Source organism: Corythoichthys intestinalis, chromosome 14, assembly GCF_030265065.1.
Source record: "Corythoichthys intestinalis isolate RoL2023-P3 chromosome 14, ASM3026506v1, whole genome shotgun sequence".
Classification (NCBI taxonomy): domain Eukaryota; kingdom Metazoa; phylum Chordata; class Actinopteri; order Syngnathiformes; family Syngnathidae; genus Corythoichthys; species Corythoichthys intestinalis.
Genome location: NC_080408.1, coordinates 6165446 through 6179873, shown reverse-complemented (window position 1 = coordinate 6179873; position 14428 = coordinate 6165446). Strand labels below are relative to the sequence as shown.

At 39.3% G+C, this 14428-nt stretch overlaps 1 protein-coding gene across 1 annotated transcript in view; it reads right to left on the bottom strand.

The window, feature by feature from the left end:
- Positions 1–14428, bottom strand: part of LOC130929360 (neurocan core protein-like) — a 128442-nt gene that overhangs the window by 25183 nt on the left and 88831 nt on the right. The window contains exon 13 of the mRNA XM_057856458.1: positions 934–1044. Coding sequence (XP_057712441.1) covers positions 934–1044 — 111 coding nt within the window. The remainder of the gene's footprint in view (positions 1–933; positions 1045–14428) is intronic.

The window sequence follows — 14428 nt, the reverse complement described above, 5'->3', positions numbered from 1 at the left end:
ATCAGGCGGCCGCAAGCTACATTTACTAACAGACTAGCATTGTACTTCGACATATTTGCGTAAAATAAATGCTAACTAGATGGGGTTTTTTTTTTTTTTTTGTTGCTTTTAAACAAGAATCGAGACAGTTTTACATCCATACCTATAAAAATTCGGGATCTAAGCATTTATTCACAAAATGTTTCACAGGAAAGCTCTGTTTACGTCCGGTGGCCGCTAGCCTCATTTGCTAACAGACTAGCGTTGTACTTCAACATATTTACGTATAATAAACGGTAAATGTACATTTTTTTTGCTTCTAACCAAGAATCAAGACTGTTTTACGTCCATATCGAGAAAGAGTTCAGCGATTTAAGCATTTGTTCATACGAATTTTTCACGAAAAAAGCTCGTTGTGATTCCACTCGGTCAGCTTTGACGGCTTGCCAACAATGCAGACCCCCTATTTATCAGCCCCGTGTCCCGTCAATACATTATGAAGTCTATAAAGAAAAGTTACCTTGTGTTGCTTTTAATGATTTTTTTTGTCTGATTTAAACAAAAGGCCGATACAGATATACATCAAATTTCCTAATATCGGCGCTGATAATCAGTCTATGTCTAACTAAGACAAATAAGTATTATCCTCCAGAAGACAAAAATTAAAAGGGCTGCCAAAAACAACACTGGTGGATGCCAATCCTCTAAAATTTCTTAAAAAGATTCCCTTTCGGTGAGTCATCGAGGCAGTTTGGCCCTGAGGGAGCATCACATCATCCTCGTCCAATATTTGACCTAACCGTCTCTATTGAAACCCGAGACGGAAAGCCCATGTCTTTAACTTGTCATTGCATAGCTGCCTTTTGTCAGTATGTGCCGCCTGACGCAGTGTCGACTTTATTACGCCGGTGTGCGCAGGCGTGTTTGTGTGTGGACTGTGGAAGCATCACTCACCAATCTCACAGTTCTCCCCCGCGTACCCTTGTGGGCAGTAGCAGCTGTAGCCCGTTCCCTGAGGAAGACACTTGCCTCCATGCAGACATGGGTTTGTCACGCAGGGCTCCACTGAAAGAGACAATTCAACATGGGGGGGTGGTGTTAGTAATTTGAATACTTAATTGGACTGCGACAGTAGATTCACTATGCTAAGCAATCATAATTAGGTGTCATAATTAGATGAAGATAAACAAAAACGTTTTTTGTTTAATGACCTTCACTTTTTCAGATACAGTGGGGCAAATAAGTATTTAGTTCTCCCACTTGAAAATATTAGAGAGGCCTGTAATTGTCAACATGGGTAAACCTCAACCATGAGAGACAGAATGTGGAAAAAAAAAAAACAGAAAATCATATGTTTTCATTTTTAAAGAATTTATTTGCAAATCATGGTGGAAAATAAGTATTTGGTCAATACCAAAAGTTCATCCCAATACTTTGTTATGCACCCTTTGTTGGCAATAACTGAGGCCAAACGTTTTCTGTAACTGTTCACAAGCTTTTCACATACTGTTGCTGGTATTTTGGCCCATTCCTACATGCAGATCTCCTCTAGAGCAGTGATGTTTTGGGGCTGTCGTTGGGCAACACGGACTTTCAACTCCCTCCACAGATTTTCTATGGGGTTGAGATCTGGAGACTGGCTAGGCCACTCCAGGACCTTGAAATGCTTCTTACGAAGCCACTCCTTTGTTGCCCTGGCTGTGTGTTTGGGATCATTGTCATGCTGAAAGACCCAGCCATGTCTCATCTTCAATGCCCTTGCTGATGGAAGGAGATTTTCACTCAAAATCTCTCGATACATGGCCCCATTCATTCTTTCCTTTACACAGATCAGTCGTCCAGGTCCCTTTGCAGAAAACAGCCCCAAAGCATGATGTTTCCACCCCCATGCTTCACAGTGGGTATGGTGTTCTTCGGATGCAATTCAGTATTCTTTCTCCTCCAAACACGAAAACCCCCGTGTTTCTACCAAAAAGTTCAATGTTGGTTTCATCTGGCCATAACACATTCTCCCAGTCCTCTTCTGGATCTTCCAAATGCTCTCTAGCGAACCACAGACGGGCCTGGACGTGTAGTTTCTTCAGCAGGGGGACACGTCTGGCAGTGCAGGATTTGAGTCCCTGGCGGCGCATTGTGTTGCTGATAGTAGCCTTTGTTACTGTGGTCCAAGCTCTCTGTAGGTCATTCACTAGGTTCCCCCGTGTGGTTCTGGGATTTTTGCTCACCGTTCTTGTTATCATTTTGACACTACGGCATCTTGCATGGAGCCCCAGATCGAGGGAGATTATCACTGGTCTTGTATGTCTTCCATTTTCTAATAATTGCTCCCACAGATGATTTCTTTACACCAAGAGTTTTACCTATTGCAGATTCAGTCTTCCCAGCCAGGTGCAGGTCTACAATTTTGTCTCTGGTGTCCTTCGACAGCTCTTTGGTCTTGGCCATAGTGGAGTTTGGAGTGTGACTGACTGAAGTTGTGGACAGGTGTCATTTATACCGATAATGAGTTAAAACAGGTGCCATTAATACAGGTAATGAGTGGAGCCTTGTTAGACCTTGATAGACCTCGTTAGAAGAAGTTAGACCTCTTTGACAGCCAGAAATCTTGCTTGTTTGTAGGTGACCAAATACTTATTTTTGACTCTAATTTGGAAATAAATTCTTTAAAAATCAAACAATGTGATTTTCTGTTTTTTTCACATTCTGTCTCTCATGGTTGAGGTTTACCCATGTTGACAATTACAGGCCTCTATAATATTTTCAAGTAGGAGAACTTGCACAATTGGTGGTTGACTGAATACGTCACCAGTAGGTAGATGGCGAGATAGTGCAAAGCGCTTTGAGCGCCTTGAAAGGTGGAAAAGCGCTATATAAGTATAACACCAACCAACACCAACTTATTTGCCCCACTGTATGTGGACATTCTTGACTTGGCTTGGCCGTCTTTTAAAATTGTCTCATTGGAATTTCATTATCATACATCTGTATTTTCTTATTACTCTCATCAAAAAACCATTTTAACTAATAGGATTGTTTTCCTCTGGCTCTATTTTAAACACTTGATAATAAAAAAAAAATTATTCCTTCAGGGCAAACAATCTGTTAGTTTTAGTGTAATCCTGATTAACTGCAATTGCAAACAACGACAACAACAAAATCAAAAGAAAAAGTCATTCCTTTTTGTTCATTACCAATGTACATTTTTGAAGTGTTGTACCCTCCATTTACATTCATTTCAATGGGAAAATAATAACAACTAATTGATTAAATCAATTAATAAGTTAGTTGCCAACTAATTTGATCATCAATTTTTGCCGGCAGCTATAGTGGTATGAAAAAGTATCTCAACCTTTTGGAATTTCTCACATTTCTGCATAAAATCGCCATCAAATGTGAGCTGCTCTTTGTCAAAATCACACAGATGAAAAAACAGTGTCTGCTTTAACTAAAACCACTCAAACATTTCTAGGTTTTCATATTTTATTGAGGATAGTATGCAAACAATGACAGAATGGGCAAAATAAGAAAGTGAACTACACATTTAATATTTTGTGGACCCCGCTTTGGCAGCAATAACCTCAACCTGACGCTTCCTGTAGCTGCAGATCAGTCTGGCGCATCGATTAGGACTAATCTTGGCCCATTCTTCTCGACAAAACTGCAGTCAGATTCCTAGGATGTTTGGCATGAATCGCTGTCTTTAGGTCATGCCACAGCATCTCAATGGGATTCAAGACTGGACTTTGACATGGCCACCCCAGAACATGTATTTTGTTCTTCTGAAACCATTCTGAAGTTGATTTACTTCTTTTTGGATCATTGTCTTGTTGCAGCGTCCTCTTTTAGGCTTCAACTGTCTGACAGACGGCCTCAGGTTTTCCTGCAAAACATCCTGATAAACTTTTGAATTCATTCTTCCATTAATGATTGCAAGTTGTCCAGGCCCTGAGGTAGCAAAACAGCCCCATATCATGACGCTCCTTCCACCATGCTTCACGGTGGGGATGAGGTGTTGATGTTGATGAGCTATTCCATTTATCCTCCACACATGACGTTGTGTGTTTCTCCTAAACAATTCAACTATGGTTTCATCAGTCCACAAAATATTTTGCCAAAACTTTTGTGGCGTGTCCAAGTGCCTTTTTGCCAACAATAAATGAGCAACAATGTTTTTTTTTTAGACAGCAGTGGCGTCCTCTGTGGAGTCCTCCCATGAACACCATTCTTGGCCATAGTTTTACATATTGTTGATGTGTGCACGGAGATATCGGATTGTGCCATTGATTTCTGTAAGTCTTTAGCAGACACTCTAGGGTCCTTTTTTTTACCTCTCTGAGTATTCTGCGCCGAACTCTTGGCGTGATCTTTGGTGGACAGCCACTCCTTGGTAGAACGCCTTCTCCAGATCCACAAAACACATGTAGACTGGTTGAGCGAACTCCCATGCACCCTCGAGGACCCTGCTGAGGGTGTAGAGCTGGTCCGCTGTTCCACGGCCGGGACGAAAACCACACTGCTCCTCCTGAATCCGAGATTGGATTTAATGACGGACACTCCTATCCAGCACCCCTGAATAGACTTTACCGGAGAGGCTGGGGAGTGTGATCCCTCTATAAAATTGGAACCCCCCCCTAGTCCCCTTCTTAAAAAGGGGGACCACCACCAAGTTAAATTGATAAGGTAACTGAAAAAAGTGACAAAATCTGTGCATTTGTAATGCTTTGGTTGCCCACTAGTGGCTCTTTGGGGTAGCTACTGATTTATGATTTATTTATATCAATGAATCCTTTGATTTACAGATATTTTGACTCATTTCAATTTATTTGTATGGACATTATTTCGGCACTTTTTCGATAATTTCAGTTTAAGTTGTTCTTATTTTTCACAGAATGTTTATTTGGAAAACACTGAAGTTGTTACATTTATCATTATTAAGGCATCCAGCAGTGCATCACAGTACAATTAGCAATAATATGTTAAGTCCACGACTGCATATATCGGTACTGGTATGGGATTCTTGGAGTTATCGGTTTAACTTATCAGTTAAAAAGTAATTTTTGAACAACAATTAGGAATTGACGCAAAAGCCCAGCAAACTGCATCTTGGGAATTGCCATTACATTGGCATGTCCTATGATCGCTTATCTGTATTTCAAATGCTTTAGTTGCCCCCTAGTGGTTCACTGGAGTAACTACTGTAAACGTGATTTATGTACAGTGGGGCAAATAAGTATTTAGTCAATCACTAATTGTGCAAGTTCTCCCACTTGAAAATATTAGAGAGGCCTGTAATTGTCAACATGGATAAACCTCAACCACGAGAGACAGAATGTGGCAAAAAACCCAGAAAATCGGCAACACGGACTTTCAACTCCCTCCACAGATTTTCTATGGGGTTTAGATCTGGAGATTGACTAAGCCACTCCAGGACCTTGAAATGCTTCTTACGAAGCCACTCCTTTGTTGCCCTGGCTGTGTGTTTGGGATCATTGTCATGCTGAAAGACCCAGCCACGTCTCATCTTCAATGGCCTGGTTGATGGAAGGAGATTTTCACTCAAAATCTCTCGATACATGGCCCCATTCATTCTTTCCATTACACAGATCAGTCGTCCTGGTCCCTTTGCAGAAAAACAGCCCCAAAGCATGATGTTTCCACCCCCATGCTTCACAGTGGGTATGGTGTTCTTCAGATGCAATTCGGTATTCTTTCTCCTCCAAACACGAGAACCTGTGTTTCTACCAAAAAGTTCGATTTTGGTTTCATCTGATCATAACACATTCTCCCAGTCCTCTTCTGGACCTTCCAAATGCTCTCTAGCGAATCACAGACGGGCCTGGACGTGTACTTTCTTCAGCAGGGGGACACGTCTGGCAGTGCAGGATTTGAGGTCCTTGGCGACGCATTGTGTTACTGATAGTAGCCTTTGTTACTGTGGTCCCAGCTCTCTGTAGGTCATTCACTAGGTCCCCCCGTGTGGTTCTGGGATTTTTCTCACCGTTCTTGTTATCATTTTGACGCCACGGGGTGAGATCTTGCATGGAGCCCCAGATTGAGGGAGATTATCAGTGGTCTTGTATGTCTTCCATTTTCTAATAATTGCTCCCACAGTTGATTTCTTTACACCGAGATTCAGTCTTCCCAGCCTGGTGCAGGTCTACAATTTTGTCTTTGGTGTCCTTCAACAGCTCTTTGGTCTTGGCCATAGTGGAGTTCGGATTGTGACTGACTGAAGTTGTGGACAGGTGTCTTTTATACCGATAATGAGTTAAACCAGGGACCATTAATACAGGTAACGAGTGGAGCTTCGTTAGAAGAAGTTAGACCTCTTTGACAGCCAGAAATCTTGCATGTTTGTGGGTGACCAAATACTTATTTTCCACTCTAATTTGGAAATTCTTTAAAAATCAACCAATGTGATTTTCTGTTTTTTTTCTCTCCACATTCTGTCTCTCATGGTTGAGGTTTACCCATGTTGACAATTACAGGCCTCTCTAATCTTTTCAAGTAGGAGAACTTGCACAATTGGCGGTTGACTAAATACTTATTTGCTCCACTGTATACCCATTATTCCTCTTATTTACGGATATTTTTGCTCATTTCAATGTATTTATACGGGACTTTATTTTGGCACTTTTTCCATAACTTCAGTTTAATTTTTTCTCTTATTTCAACAGAATGTTTATTTGGAAAACATTGAAGTTGTTATATTTATCATTTTTAAAGCTCATAGTACAATTAGCAATAATATGTTAAATCCACGACCGCATGTATCGGTATCCGTTTGATATCGGTAAGGTTTTTTTTTTTAATTTGACAACATCGGGATATTGGTTAAAAGTCATTAACGGACAATTCACAGCTCAAATACTGAAAATAAACCCGCCCGCAGTCCCGTGATGCTAATTAGCCATCCCCGCAGTTTCAGCCTAAACAGCCGGCTCCACCACACTCCCATCCTTCTTTTCACAGCGATCAGAAGCCAAAGAGCTTCAACCTCGCCATCCACTCACAGCCGGCGTCGTCATGGTTACCATACGGAAAGCGAGCCCCTGCTCGCTAGGCCGATCGTGGCGGGCGGCGTGAGAACTTCAGACGCCAGACATCCTCGTGCAGAAATGAGCTACCCCCCGCCGAAAGCCTTGGACCTGCCTTTGACCCTCGCTAAATGCGTGCATGCGTGTGGTCTGCTTCCACAATTGCACATTTCCATATCAATTGTCGCACCACCACGTGTTTCTCCCCTCGACCGCTCATTATGGCGACTTAGGGACTTTGAAAAGCACCACCCGTTCATTCTGGTCGCGAAGCTCCGCTGTTTGAGTCTTTGTTCTGCCATCTCCTACAGGGCGTGTGTGTATGCGAAGGCTTGTGTGGTGTTGGTAAAAATCAATTGTGAGGCAATGCTGATTTCCAAGTCCAGTTACTCAAAAAGAAGAGAGTGAAATCCTCAGAAAACCTTACATATAAACACATTGACCCCCTGCTTTAATAGCAGGAAACGCATATAAACGTATATTTAGTTTGTCACTAGTAGAAATCCAATCCATTTGAACTCAGAGGGATGGCAACGAATGAACAAATGTTCATTTTCTGCAACCCTTCCAGTTCAAAGGGATTTGACGTCTGTTGCTGTCAATGGCAACTAATGAGCTATGAGATAATTTGATTTTGGGGGAAAAAATGCTTCAGAAGTGAACAGACTACGGAGCCCCTAAAGGGACATTGACAGAAATAAAATGAATTTAAGCTGTCTGGTGTGCACCAGAAACTATCTGGTAAACATTAGCATTATATAGCATTTAAGCCAGCTGACTTTTGCTATGCAAGTTAGCCAATTGGTGTAAACATTAGCGTTATATAGCATTTAAGCTAGCTGTATTTTGCTATGCAAGTTATCCATTTGCAACAATGCCACAAGTCTTCATTCGTCATGTTTGGCATGACAGTGTGAACTCCCTGCTTGTTTATTAGCATTATAATGCATTTAAGCTAGCGGTCTTTTGCTATGCAAGTTAGCCAACTGTTGTAAGCATTAGCATTGTATGGCTTTTAAGCTAGCGGACTTTTGCTATGCAAGTTAGCCAATTGTTGTAAACAGTAGCGTTATATAGCATTTAAGCTAGCTGTATTTTGCTATGCAAGTTTTCCAATTGCAACAATGCCACAAGTCGTCATTTGTCATGTCTGGCATGACAGTGTGAACTCCCTACTTGTTTATTAGGATTATATAGCATTTAAGCTAGCGGTTTTTTTGCTATGCAATTTAGCCAACTCAAAGATGCCTATACCACTTTAATATATTTACAGTGTGCCCCCTCACTATATATATATATATATATATATATATATATATATATATATATATATATATATATATATATATATATATATTAGGGCTGTCAAAATTATCGCGTTAACGGGCGGTAATTAATTTTTTAAATGAATCACGTTAAAATATTTGACGCAATTAACGCACATGTCCCGCTCAGACAGTATTCTGCCTTTTGGTAAGTTTTACAGCAAGGCTTTTTGTGCTGTCTAACAGCAAACTTGTGGTTGCTTTGCGACATGGTTTATTGTTTTCTTGCCAGTTCAATATGGCTGCACGAGTCTCGGGCTGACGCCTACATTGTAATGTTGTGCTTATTTGATCCTTGGACAAGATTTGTCCGTAAGTATGGTTGTTGTAAAGAATGTACATATTATGTTAGTAAGCAAAATGTTATATTTTTTGTATGAGACACTTTTTGTTTATGTTTAGTGAACCTGTATAGCGTGCTAAGCTAACGTTGTAGCTAATGCAATGCTTGTGTACTTTTTTTGTAGTTTTACGACGGTCTAAAGAGGACAATGGTTTGATGCCATTTTATTAATAAATCAGATGAAGAAGTCTGATTATTAAGGCGTCGTTCACTAGCTGTCTAGCTTTGGAAAAAGCAGATGCTTCGGAGTGAGGACAGCATAGACAGATTTAAATGACGGTAGAGTGAAATACTTAAGTACCGTATGTTGAATGTATATATCCATCTTGTGTCTTATCTTTCCATTCCAACAATTTATTTTACAGAATATATATATAATTTACAGAAAAATATGGCATATTTTATAGATGGTTTGAATTACGATTAATTTTTAAGCTGTAATTAACTCGATTAAAATTTTTAATCGTTTGACAGCCCTAATATATATATAATGCAGACCTATAGAAATGTAGTCCAGTCAATACACATACACACAGTAGGCTATGTGCCAACTAAACATTTTTAAATTACTATCACGACAATTGCCTTTGACAAATTGTTATTCCCATTCAATTGATGTTCTCATTCAATGTTCTAGATTGCACACAAACAAAAACCGAAATAAACTGACAAACTATTCAATCAGCATGTTTCCAAACGTAGCAGTTCAAAACTACGTTTCCCATAATGCCTAACGCGGTTTAGCTTACTGATAGCTAGCTGAGGCAAAAATCAAACTTTGCTATAAAAGTTTACAACCATCGGCAGCGCGCCGATGCGACACCAAACGGGATTTTACAGTCAAAGCTCCGACAGAAGTCAACAGTTGCCATTATATACGTATTTATCATTAAAAAAAAAACTTCAGGCATTGTGGCCAAATCGTCAACCCAGTAGATGGCGGTAATGCCTCATGATGGGGTAAACTGCCAACAAAAACAAGAAGAACTACTACTTCCCTCCATTCTCGTTGGAGCCATGTCAACTGCTGCCACCCAGCGGTCGGAGGGATTCTCTTCAAATTGGTCCCGTGAAAAATCATAAAAACCGGACACAAAACCCGCCCGGACCACGAGGACACTACGTGGAAGTAGGACTTGTCCGGGCAAAAGAGGACGTTTGGTCACCCTAATTTATGTACCAATGTGTTTTGTATCGTTCATTGAATGTACGCATATTTTTTTGTTACAGTTTCACAACTAAAATTACTTATTAGAAAAAAAACAAGAAAAGCCTTGTGTTTTACTGGACGACGTTCAATGTTAGCTAGCAGCCTAGCAGTTTTCAAGGAAACGCATTGTTTTGGGCAGTACAACAGGTATTAACGGTTAGTTTAGGTATACTTAATGATTCAAATGTATTTGGCGCTTATTTCAATCTGGTTTTACCCTTATTATAAGATTGAATGTGATGTTTTACTCGTGTTTGGAACAAATTAAGAAATTTACATGTAAAAAACGGTTCATTATACAAAAAAAAAAAAAAAAAGATAAAAAAGCCACTCTTGAACAAATTCATTTTGTATCTTGAGGTAACACTGTATTTAAGAACAAATATTGTGATTTTTTTGGGGTGCTCCTAGCTACACTTTCGCCTAGGGCACCAAGTCACTCATCGCCGGCCCTGAGTACACCAAGATTTACACACCTCTGCGTTGGGCAAGGTCAAGTCATACCTCGACAAATATCAAGCGATATGGCAAGCTGAGCTACGAGCGCGCGCGTTGGAAAGATAAACCTTGCGCGATTGGCTGTTCATTAAAGTGAGTGCTGCAGAAAAATCAATAGTGTTTGCAGAAGGAGCTGACAGAGTGAACTGTTCTCCGGTCTGCGCGGCATCTGACACCCCCGACACAAACTACGCGACTAATGGATTCAAACAGGAAGGACAAATGTGATCCCCGAGGCATTCTTCCACTCATTTTTATGTCGTTGTATTCAGCTGATGTGGGTGCTAGCCTCATGCTGACGACTGCGTCATCCCATTTGGAATGTTGCTTGAGGATTTAATCAATACCTTTTGGCAGTGTTAGATAACTTATTGGCAACCAGTGCGTTAAGTTAGCATAAGCTAGTACATGTACCTGTACTAGTACATTACTTGTGTTCACTGGTAAGACAAATCAGCACCCTTTTTTACCAACTACTGTGAAGTTAGCCCATCAGATGCAAATTTATATAAAAATGATGTCAATTGTTTGTGCTAGGTTAGCAGCACAAGCGGTGGTGTCGTTAGGCCTATTTTAGGGGTGCTTACAGCCCCCTAAATTTTATTCTTAAGACCCCCTAAATAATTTTGTTGTTGTTTTATTAAAAAAAAAAAAAACACACATACACACAAAAAAATGCTGACATATTCACTATAAAGTTGCCAGAATATTAGTTTAAATCAATAATCTTATAACCTGACATTATTAACTTAAATATGATCATGAATCTGTCAGTTTCCCCTTTCTTCATGTTTCGTAATTTTCGTACTATAAGCCGCAACTTTTTTCCTTTATTTTGAATCCTGCGGCTTATTTGTTGATTTATTTGGGTTACTGTATTTTTCGGACTATAAGTCGCAGTTTGTTTTCATAGTTTCGCTGGGGGTGCGATTCATTACTACTCAGGAGCGACTTATGTGTGAAATTATTAACACATTATTATATCATTTCACATGTTATTTTGGTATTTTGGAGTGACACTGGTGGTTTGGTAAACTTGTTAGCATGTTCTTTATAATATAGTTATCTGACTCTTAATAGCTATGTTACGTTAACAAACCGGCCACGTTCGCATTTTGTTGTTCATGCATCATTTGACATTATCATACTGTACACTTATTCAGCATGTTGTTCTGTTCTGCTGTATCTGTTCTCTGTGCTGGATTTTATCATGTAAATTTCCCCCAAAAATGCGACTTATACTCCGGTGCGACTTATATATGTTTTTTTCCTCTTTAATGGCCATTTTATAGCTGGTGCGACTATTACTTAGGTGCGACTTATAGTCCGAAAAATACGGTAATAGGTAAGACTTTATTTGAGAACGGATTCATAAGACTGTCATAATACCGTAACAATTATGACATAACACTATCATGGGCATTATTAAATGCTTATGTCAACTGGCAAACCGTGTAACTAACTTCATTTATGTCCAGCTTGGATCTTTTACATCCATTCAAAAGCGAGATAATTTGCCAGATACCACTAAATGATATCTGTTATAAACAATTAATGTTCAGGACAGTGTCATGTCATAATTATGATTGTCTAATGACAGTCTTATATGGCGCCACTGTCAAATAAAGTGGTAACAAATACCATAACTTGCAATTAATGAAAAAACTAGAACAGTAATTGAAGAAATAATTAGCGCAGAACATGAATTTTGATTGTTATTTACATCAGTAGCGCTGCAATGCATGCTCGGAGGCATGTTTGACAACAACAATGTTGACAGCAGGTGGCAGCAGAGGTTGACTGTCTCCCCCAAGGGAGCAGTGATGGCCAAATGAAGCTTCTTGAAGCAATGAAGCTTTGCAGCCAGTTGTTTCAAAGCTTCATTGTGGTTCATTTGCTCTTATGACAGTTGTGTGATACTGTTGTCAAATAAAGTGCTCCCGGTTAATATAATTAATACAGTGAGGACAGCTGTGGCTTATAGTCCAGTGTGGCTTATCTATGAACAAATTCCGTTTTCATGCAAAATTTGGTGGGTGGCGGCTTATAGTCAGGTGCGCCTTATAGTGCGAAAATTACGGTAGTAAGGTAGAGCCCCTTCAGTGCATCGCTATACAATCCATTCCACTTGTTCATATAGAGAAAGCCCACATCTCTGAAAATTCAGTGTTTTCCCTGTGACATTGCCAGCAATGCATTTACGCCGGAGTCTCATTTACCATTTTGTCTACAGGCTTTTTTTTTTTAATAAGTCCGATAAACAAACAACACGTATTTTAACAATAAAACACTTGACACAAAACAAGCGGTGTTCAAACATCCATCTAGTCTGATTAATATGTAAATTTAGTAGATTAAATTAGCCTAACAAAAATTTGCTATCTTAAATGCTACAAATGCTAACGTATTTATAATTCACATAGCAAATCGCGCACATGTAACTCCACAAACTTTAGCTGTAAACTTAATTATAAATACATACACAAACATATGGCGGAAAACACAGACAAGGCTGAAAAAGCAGTTTCTGCTCTTGCACCCCTCTTTAAAATAAACTGGTATATTTTAAGCCAAAAGAACTGTTGTGTTTAATAGAACAATATGCCAATATGCTGCCATAGCAGATTCGTGGCACATTAAGTCTCCGAACTATTCTTAATGTGTCCATTTTACCCTGGAAACCCCTGTTTACAGACGTCGCGCAACCGCTTTGATTCAAACTAGCCATAAAAACAAGGTAAGTAATCATATTTATTATTCGAAATGTTAGCTTAGAATCATTAATTGATGACTAATATTTTGTTTAAAAAAAAAAAAAAGACTTTAAAAAATTATTCACTCGCATATTTTAAGCTTTTAAACAAATTATGTCACAATGAAAAAATTAGTGTCGGTAAAAAAAAAAGTCACGGATATCTACCTCGTAACTATCGCTTAATTGTATTTTTTTCCATTGCTATTTCATTTCCCCCAATTTTTTAGATGATAAATAATAGATCCAAACAAAGAAGAAAAAAAAAAGTGTAAAAGGGTAAATATATGAAAAAGAACATCTCGACCATTGCTTGATGTCTGCGATTTCTGCATCGCGACCCTTGTTATATTAACATGTTTCACCCATAAAATCCTCCATAAATCCGACTGTGGCCATTCACAGCTGTGTCTTGACACTCAGTGAAACATGCTACATGGAGTTTTTGGATCGAAAAGAGGTAAGTACGCGATAATATCTCATTAAAATCATGGCGTCTTTAATTATGCTCTCGCGTGCTCTCACCTCCAGTTAGAGTTTTGCAGTTAAAAAAAAAAAAAAAAAAAAAACAACAAAAAATTAAAATGCCCTCCGGTTCAAAATTTTTCTTCCCCCAGAAAATTGAAAATTTAAGCTTTCCAATGACGTATCACACGTGCATAAAGGACAATTTTGAAATTTGGCCAAATTGGGGGTCTCAGAGCGGAACTTCAAGTCAACTGAGTGTTTTCCGCCATATATTAGCTGAAACAACTTACAGCCTTATGTGGGCCAAACCAAAGCGCAGCTGTCCTTTACCCACGTCAGACAAGAGTGCTTCTCAGTCATAAGACGACAGTCGAGCCAGACCCAACGCTGCCACCAGAGGGCAGTGTATCCTCCATCATTAAACAAAATACAATACTTTAGGACTTTTGGGATAGTTATTTTAGGGTACTTAAAGGATTAATTCCGACTTAGTGTACAGTAACTGCTTTTAACGACTATATGACATTTTTTTTCTCGCTGTAGTTTGACTAAAACAGCAGTAGGCCTACTACTGGGATCCAGAGTCCTATTAGTGCTTGACATTTGGCTACTACGTGTAGTCCAGCCTTGTAGTGTTACTCTGCACTACAGTGCTTCACTAGTCGAGTTCGATTGTGTAGCAGGGGGTCAAAAGTAGAAGTGGGAAAAATGTTACAATTGATCTAATGGTATCCTGAAATGTATTCAGTGCTGCTAAATGGAGCTTTAGATGAAAAATATTGATTAAATGTACAATCAATGCTTATAGAGACTGTG